General features: G+C 39.5%; 1 protein-coding gene across 2 annotated transcripts in view; it reads right to left on the bottom strand.

Annotated features, from left to right (window-relative positions):
- Window positions 1-6,270: 6,270 nt before the first annotated feature.
- The window catches only part of samd12 (sterile alpha motif domain containing 12), a 120,987-nt gene continuing 117,872 nt past the window's right edge, over window positions 6,271-9,385 (bottom strand). For both annotated transcript variants that reach the window (XM_041190403.1, XM_041190404.1), the window contains exon 5: window positions 6,271-8,393. In XM_041190403.1, coding sequence (XP_041046337.1) covers window positions 8,371-8,393 — 23 coding nt within the window. In that variant the 3' untranslated portion in view covers window positions 6,271-8,370. The remainder of the gene's footprint in view (window positions 8,394-9,385) is intronic.

Here is a 9,385-nt window from a genome sequence, read left to right as displayed (position 1 = left end):
CTGGATCTCCCTCTGTTTTAATCTGCTTCTCTGGGTCTCTCAATTCCCTCTACTGCCACTAACTCTGCCTCTGTTCGAACCTGCCACTCTTGGTCTCTAGTTACTCTCTGCTGCTGCTGGTTCTCTTGCACTGTTTAAACCTGATGCTCTGGTTCTGAGAGGCTTTGCTCTATGTTCAAATAGGTAAGCTAAATATTCAGAAAGCTCTCAGTAACTTTTTTATTTGGTACCTGAGGCTGGCATTGCTTCCCAATATACTAGCAAAATCCACTTGGCTCCTCTAGAAGCTTAAATTACTTTACACAGCACTGCCATAGAAGATGCAGCTGCTCTTAGAAGTAGTATTGAAATGGAATGGCACCGTCAGCAATTGATTCTGACTAGTTTATTTTTTCTGTTGACTAGCAATAAAAAGAAATGAAAATGAAAAAAAAAAACCACAATTATTTTCAACTATCTTGAGTTTTATTTGGAAAATTGTCTGGTTATTAAATAATAGTGGACATAACACAGTTAAATCACAAAACTTGTCCACTTCAGGATAGTAAAATCCCATCCCTTTTCTTCTTTGCAATTTCATGATCATTTTCCATTGTGCCATATCTCTGACGCCAGTAAAATGTTTCTCTGGTGCCAGTTGAAATCAACATCTGCTTCCCACATGACACCCACAAAACTTAAGGAAATGAACTGCACGTCGCCACTTGTTTCATGTATCTGCACTTTGGAACGAAAAAGGGACAGTCATTTGTGTTCCCCAATGTAAGAAACTGGTCATTATGACTCACTGCCTTTTCTCTTTTAGAACATTTTCCACAGCAAGAATTTTGAAGGGTCACATTTAAATGTTGGAATTTTAAAGTATAATTTATTCACACAAGTTTAATTAGGCGCATGGATGAACTGTGGTTAAAAGTTAATAAGCTACGCCTCAAAGACCAAAAACAATAAGCAATTCATATCCCATCCTGATAATTGATAAACACCTTAACCTCAATCTGTTGGGAAGTCCCTTGCTCCGACTGCTCAGCAAAGATTAATTAACACAAGCCCATCCCTTTGTACATAAACGGAATAAAACAGAGGAGAGGGAGACATTTTTTGTAGTCAGGGCTTTAAACAGAAAGCTGTGGGGAAAGGTTTTTGCCCAGATACAGTTAGAATACTGTAGGTATTTAAAAATTACTTATTTTAAGTCAAGTAAGATGACTCACTGATGTGAAAAGTCGCATTTCATGGGCCAGAATTTTACAATTGATCAGATGTGTGTGCGCCTGACCCAAACGCATGTGAAATTGCGCAAAATGAGGCGAGGGTCCCGACGTTATTGCACACGCTCGACGGGCACAGGAAGCAGTCGGAAGCGCACCTGCCAACAATTAAGTGGGCAATTAAGCCCATTAAGGAGGCAATTGAAAACTGGTTTTGCATGGCCCATCCACTTTTATGGTTGGCGGATAGGCCAATCAGCCAGGCGGCCTTTACATTTTTACTCAAATCTCAATTCAAGGCAGGATGAAATCTTCGTGGGGAAATAAAATAGAGAGATATCTGGGCACTGGTATTTTAATGAGGTAGGTTTTCAGGTTTTTGATTATGCTGCATGGACATATTTGGCAGCATTTTTGTTTCATTTATTCTGTGGAGGTTTGCAGTTCACAGGCAGCTGTCTGCCTTCAGCGAGCTCACTGGAAGTATTTGCCAACCCTCTTCCCGCCCCTACTGCAGTGCTGAACCTTTCTCAGCACGCGTTTCATGCTGGCTCGTGAAATCATGGTCGGGGAGCCAGTTTCCCGTCCACTCTCGGGCCCGCTGATCTCATGCACCCGACGAGCGAAAAATTCAGGCATTGATGAAGTAAAAGTCTGAGCGTAACTGTTATGTTCGCTTGAAGACGGTGAAATAAAGCACTTTAATGGTAAGACTGGGTCAGAAATGAATCATGCAGTTTTTTGCTCCACCTTTGAAGAGTTGAGGCGCAAGTGGGAACATGTGTGAAAGACACAAATATCCAGTTTATCTGTCAAATGGTCCTATTGCTACATTGATGGGTTTCAGTATTGCTCAGATATTAGGCAATAAAGGCACACCCTTGAATGTAAAATCAGCTTACAAAATTGACCAACACCATTGTACTCGAGAGAATATCCAAGACGAGACCCATATTTTTTTTTTTAAACACCGAAATCCAAAAGCGTACTTAGTACAAAAATGCTATTTTTTGTGCATTTTGATTAACCCTTTACTTAAGGTTTGCCATTTGCAAGTTGAGTTCACTTTCTTAGACACACCAGAGCTAATAGGCACATTTTTACATGTTAAAGGATATTTAACTTATTAACAAATGGACTGGTGTACACCAATAAACCTAAAAAAACATGTGATTTAGTATAGTTTTTTTCACATTTTTTTCAGCGATTTAAAATCCCGTTCCTCACAGGTGGAGGATCAGGCATTCTTATAACAAATGCTTAGGTTTTGAGATAAATCCATTTGCAGCTATGTTACTAAACTGTACCAGGTTACCGCTCTTAAATACAATACATTTGTTTTAAAGCAAGAAAAATGATTCTGTTCCATTACACTGACTGATTTATTATGTTTGTGAGTACATAAACGGAAATTGAACTTTACTAGTGCAACTTGTGCCCATTTTCCCCGATTGTGTTTAAAAAAAAAGTGCAATTTCCACTTTAAAAAAGCAATATTTTTTTACATTGGTCACGGTGCCTGTCCTACAGTGCAAATTGCATCTCCAAGTTTTGGCTTTAGACAAGGCAACAGCAAAAAGCTCACTATTTGCATGTCTAAAATAATATGAAAGGATGACTGTATTAATAGATTTCAAAACAAATATCAAAAACTGCAGTATTCGAGTTTGTTTTAACAGTATTAGAATTCTAGTGACTCAACATGAACACAATACTGATGCTAATAAGAAAGTACTATGCCAATTACATCTTTATTGTGTACATCATGTTTGAAACATGCATAATTACATAGTATATACCTGCCCATAACTGCTTCCAGGTTTTTTTTCTTGAAATTGTATTGTACTACTTCACCATTGCTTAGGTTGCACACTACAGTTTTACGCCAATGAATGGAATTAGTTCAGGAATAAATTATGCTGCAATTTTTAACCTGTTTGTTCAAATGAAGACATATGCAGCCAATGTAATGTATTTCCAAATTGGATTGAATAGTGTTCCAGTTTAACAAAAAAATACAAGGTCGTTTGTAACATAAACAACTGGCACTTGCAAAGCATTTTTATTTTAAAAACATAACCCATGGAACAATGATATGCCTTTGTGCTGTGGACATTAAATATAAAAACATGAATAAATGTGTACAGCTGTTTTCTTGAAAATTAAATGCATATTATCACTTGATAAACTTGCCATGATTATAATCTTTCGATGATATTGTCAATGTCCATCATGACATATTATAAGCAGGAACATTTTTAAAACTCCTTCCACCAATTTCATTGTACACAAAATAATGTAACTGATTTTTAAGCAGTAACTCATCTCAGGGTTTGTGCAGGTAGCTATTACCAAGCACTCAAAACAAGTGTTAAGAGTCAGTGAGATTACTGATAATCATTCCCATGTTTCCATTCTTCGCTTATGTAATGGTCACTTAGTATTTCATGAAATAGAACAGTGAAAGCAACTTTCAGAAATCGTGGAACCCTTTTGTTTCCCAAACTAGAAAATTTCATGATGTCAGTTAGTATATCAGTGCAGCTTTCCAAATGAACCAGATGTTTTACAGAGTGAAGTGTTGATTATAATAAACAGGAACCTCAATTATTCTAAAATCTTTTTCACTGAAGTGTGAATGCACGATAAAATATTTCAGAGCCTGTTACATGTTCAATGAAGTGGTCTAATATATACACTATTAATGCTCATCATCTGCTGCAGTGCCAGATTTGAAAAAGCATTTAAGAAACAATTAGATGAAGGGGGATATGACAAAAGAAGTCAACTGAGCAGGAGGAAAAGGAAATGATGCTGATGACTGAAAAGGAAGGGGAGGAGGAGCAGCAGCAGTTGGAAATTGGCTTTGAACATAGGCATAAATTCTTCTCTTCACTTTTCAACTTTTTGATGAAATTTGATAGATCTTTGAAATAATTCTTTTTTCAAAAATATGGTAACACTGGTATTTTTGTTGGATTTTGGGACAGGCAGGTGGAGAACCACGTTTAAGTTCTGACACACCTTAAAGGTAAATTTGACATTCAGAGCCTTCACAAGTGTTTGCACAATAATCTAAACTTTATGGAACTTATTAAATCATTGTAGTTAAACCTAGTTCAAAGTTTGTGTTGAAAAGAAACCACTCCTAAGTGATGACTCATGCCAAATTTATCGCATCATAGACAGAGTGAAGCAACCTATCACTAGAAGTTACTGGATAATGATCAGAAGCAGCTGATTTTTTTTGCTTAGTTCCATGGATCCAAGCCAAATACCCCTGCTTACAGATTAACTATCGCTGAACAGGCCAGATGGCTAAACCAGGATTTCACAAGCTCATACAGCTGATTAATGCATTTACCTATTAAGCCATTTAGGAGTTTTCTTAATTCACTTTAATTTAAAGTTGAAGCAAACTTTTAAGAAGTTTGGATTTAGCATTGTAAGCTTAAACTATTCTTTACCTTAATTCCTACTTCACTTGAACAAGCAAGGGATCTTCCCAGAAAGGGGGAAATCCCGATGCCAGAAAGTCTTTCAACTGGAGATCAAGCTTGGGCAGGAGACTGAACGTCGTCTGTGGGCCAGAATGTGACAATCAAGAGCCAGCATGCAGGGGATGTGGGGGGGAGGTTCAATTAAAGAAGATGGAAGGGCCTTGTACACTGCAGGCTCTATTAGACCACTGACATCTCTGCAGCCTTAGCAGCGCCATTGTAAGAGGTGGCTACTGCTGAGACATCAGGGGAAACGTGAGTATGCCTCCATTTTGAGGATCTCTTGCAGGGGTGTCAGAGAGTTGTATTTCTTTTTGCTGGGACCAAGAAAGCAGGCCCCAGAGACTGGCCAGGAAACACCCTGGGGGTAGCGCTAGTGGCCACCTTCTTGGACCATGGAACCTCTGGCTCTGCTAGCCAAAGCTGCGACCATGCAGCTGGCAACTTTGTCACACCATGAAATGCCGGTGGCAGAGGAAAATGGCTCTTCATTGAATCTTTAATTATTCAACTTACCCACGAGCCTCCGGGCAGTGGGCAGCCAAGCAGTTGCTGTTCATGTCACTAGGAAACATCCCCAGTGGTAGGACTGCATTGACGAGCTGTCCCAATGTGGCTCCCCTGCATTTTCACAGCCCACCCACCTCACAGCCTGTGGCCGGGGGCAAGTAAATCCCAGCCAGTCTCTTATCCTCCCTTAATAACACTGAAACATGATAACTGCATAATTTGTTTGGCTGAGAAATTTCAGAAACTGCAGATACAAATTGGCAGTTCTTTTTATCACCACCCAGTTACATCACAGCTCATTTAAATCAGAGCATTCAATTGCAGCATATTCATGTGAAGTTAGCTGTATGATTATAGCTTTTTAATGCACTACTAAGATGTTATAATTCATTTCCTTGCCATGGTTTAAATTTCATACTTTTTAAAAAAAATCAATATACATAAATAGTGATGTATGAGAGAGTAACATAGGCACAGGGAAATGGATTTTTGGCAAGAATTTACTGGATAAACATTCAGACAGAAACAGTATTCCATGTGTCACTGTTGTTCGATGTATAATTGTCTCTAAGATGCCATGTATCGGCTGAACTTTACAAGAGGACCTCAAAACAGCTGCATTTTCCCTCTTCCAGTAATAAAGTGTACATCACAAGAGACAAGAGCCAGCTGCGTCAAGGTATATAATGGCAACATGGAGATAGGAATGATTTTCAAGGAATTCAATGGAACATAGCACATTCTTGTCCATTAATTCAGTTTTTTCCCCCTCTCCTTTGAGCCAAGAGTGTAATTTCAAATTCAGAATAGAAAGTCTGAATTTTGTTTTAAAAAAGCATCCCATTGCCTATTGTGCTTTTGCAGTTATACATTGTGCAAATTTGTTGCGTTTATGTGAAGGATCAGTCAAGAGGATCATTCATATTTTCTGCAAGCAAATTAAAAACATGCAGATATCATTGTAGAGAAAACAAACAAAAATCAATTTAAGTACTCCACAATATTCAATAGAAGCATTTGAATCAAAGTCTGTTATCTGTAAGATGAGCTTGTGTGATTCATATAAATTTTAATACAGGAAATATAGATCCAACTTTGTTGACTTTATCTTTCTGTTGTGAGAGAACTAACGGTCACCTTTATAAAAGTGAAAATATTGAAATATCTTGAGCACAACACTACAACAACAGCTTGGGTGTTTGCAGTATTTTTTTCAAACTACATTAAATTAATTAAGTCCATGGGAAAAGGATTCTGCTATTAACAATTTACATCAAGTATTTTAGGAAAAAAATCTATTTCAATTTTCTCCACAGTATATTTTTGCACAGCACATTGCCACAGACTGGATAATTAACACTACTTTTCCCCCATTAATAACTAACAAAATTTTACCATGCCAACATTAAATAAATTAAAGCTTTTTTTTTTGCAGTACAACTTAGTAAATCTCAGTACAAATCCAGAAATCCCCCAACTTTGTTCAGTCTTCCAGAGGTTGGGGATGACATGCAATTTATCTAAGACAGAAGCATTGAGATGAAGAACTTCTCTCCAGCGAGCCCATGACTGAGAGGAACGGAAACACATTACATATATAAGCTTATATTGGGAGGGGGAAACAGCAACAATGTCGTATTAACAATTAATCATGAGCTTGAATTCAGAATGCTTTTGCACCGTACAATTTAAGAGCATCCAATTTTATTGCTCCACCACTGACAGTCGTGTCTTCAGCTGTCAGGTCGTAAGTTCTGGAATTTCCTCCCTTTACCTCTTCTTCTTTCCTTCAAGGCACTCTTAAAACCCACCTCTTTGACCAAGCTTTTGGTGATCTTCCCTAATATGTCCTCATATACCTTGGTGTCAAATGTGGTTTGATAACACTCCACTGAAGCCCCTGGGATATTTAGCTATATTAAAGATAGCACAGAACTTGGAATACTGCTGAAAAAAGTGCAGGTCGATGCCAAGAAAGTAGACCATACATCCCAATGGCTGGTGGATCGTATAAAATAGCACATCCCTTTGGCTTTTCACAATAGGCAGAGTACAGACCATACTCAACCAGCCAACTCTGGAAAACTCAGAACATAATATCTAATATTAGATGTAATATATAATCAGACAGCACTTGCTGAACAATCCTGATTGTGCTACGAATTACACTGACAGTTTAAGATCATCAGTCAACTTGCAGTGTGGCTCGCTTATGCTTGCCAGAAGCTACATATAATCATATGTAGGGCCTAGTCCTCTGCAAGGAGAATATGTTCAGACATTGCACCTTTTCTGAATTAAACAAAAGTGTGGGGGAACAATAATTCCCAGGTGCATTCTCCATGGCAATGCCTCAACCAGAGTCGATTTGCCAGCCAATCAGCACCCTTTTCTTATGCAGTATAAATTATTGCTCCCTTAGGAATTTGGTATTCTTGTTTTTCCTGATGAGTGCAAGACAAAAAGCTTCAACAGCATGCCTTTTTTTCAGCAATATGCTAAAGGTGCTATATGAATGCAGGTTGTTACTGTCTGCAAAAATGGTGAACTACCAATGGAAAGTATAGTAAAAAAGGTATTGTGCTGGACAGTATTAATTTTTCAACCAGTCATTCCAACTACTTTATTCTGAGAACAAAGGTGAAAGCTTATCTCTTCCACCCTCTGATCCATCCACTGGTTGGATCTTTTCTGCACAACCGTTAAAAATTACAGTACTTCAGTCTCATTGCACTCCCTTCAGTTATAAAAGGGCATTAATATCTGGCATTATAAGCAAAAACTAAAGGCAAAAACCACATTTGAAGCTCCTACTGACTAAAGCTTTACCACATATCAATATTAGAATAATCAAAGCTTTGTTGACTCAAAAGTATCAGATTGGTCTAAAAAATGTCAGCTGACTCATTTAAATAATTAAAATTCTTGATTTTTATGTTTGGAAGAGTCCAATAATTTACTTGTATGGAACGTACACTAACTGCATCCCAAATTCCATCTATTCTCAAAAGCTTCAGCAAAAGTTGTTCTGAGTATCGATTTCCCAGTACTACCCAGCACTGGGAGGGCATTTCCTGTTGGGAGCAGAGAGTGGAAAGCCACAGTTTTTCTGTCCGTGTGCCAAGAATCAGTGCTTCAGAACCACATATTTATGGTGAACTGTCCAGTGAGGCTGTGGGAAGAAAAAAATCAAAATCAGCTTCAAGGACATAATACAGTGCAATCTAATTGGATCAGAATGGAAAGCTTCCATACAAATACAACAACCCTTAAACATATAGTGCTTTTAACATGCAAAAAACATCCCAAAAGCACATCACAGAAGGCATTTAGCAAACACGGGAGGCCAGCTAAAGGGGGAGGTATTAGGAAGTGGGGCGGGGGGGGGGGGAGCGGTGGCGGCGGCGGAGGTGGTGTTGAAAAGTTTGCTCAAAGAGCTGAATTTTAAGAGCTATTTTTAATTCATTCATGGGATGAGAGAGTCACTGGCTAGGTCAGCATTTATTTCCAATCCCTAATTGCCCATGAGAAGGTGGTGGTGACACACCTTCTTGAACCGCTGCAGTCCATGTGGTGTAGGTACACCCACAGTGCTGTTAGGGAGGGAGTTCCAGGATTTTGACCCATTGACAGTGAGGGAACAGCGATATATTTCCAAGTCAGGATGGTGAGTGGCTTGGATCTTTTTCTGATCTCGCCCCTTCTGGCATACACCTTGCTACCGGTTATCTTGGGCAGCAGCACAGTCTGGATATTGGGCAGGACTCCACCCTGGGCTATGGTGACCCCTCCCAGCAGCTTGTTGAGCTCCTTGTCATTGCGGATGGCGAGCTGCAGGTGGCAGGGGATGATGTGGGTCTTCTTGTTGTCCCGGGCCTTGTTGCCGGCCAGCTCGAGGATCTCGGCCATTATGTACTGGAGGATAGTGGCCAAGTAGATGGGGGCTCTGGCCCAGGCACACTTGGCATAGTGACCCTTGTGCAGCAGCCGGTGGATACAGCCGACAGGGAACTGGAGACCGGCTCAGGAGGAGCGAGTCTTGCCCTTGGTGTGCCCTTTGCCTCCAGTTTTACCGTGACCGGACATCTCTCCCCCAGAACAACCTTCTCCGACTGAGGAGAACTTCCAGGTGGTGGTGTTCCCATATGTCTGGTGCCCTTGTCC

Source organism: Carcharodon carcharias, chromosome 6 (assembly GCF_017639515.1).
Source record: "Carcharodon carcharias isolate sCarCar2 chromosome 6, sCarCar2.pri, whole genome shotgun sequence".
Classification (NCBI taxonomy): Eukaryota; Metazoa; Chordata; class Chondrichthyes; order Lamniformes; family Lamnidae; genus Carcharodon; species Carcharodon carcharias.
Note: the sequence above shows the minus strand (reverse complement) of the source record. Positions and strands in the feature narration are given on the sequence as shown.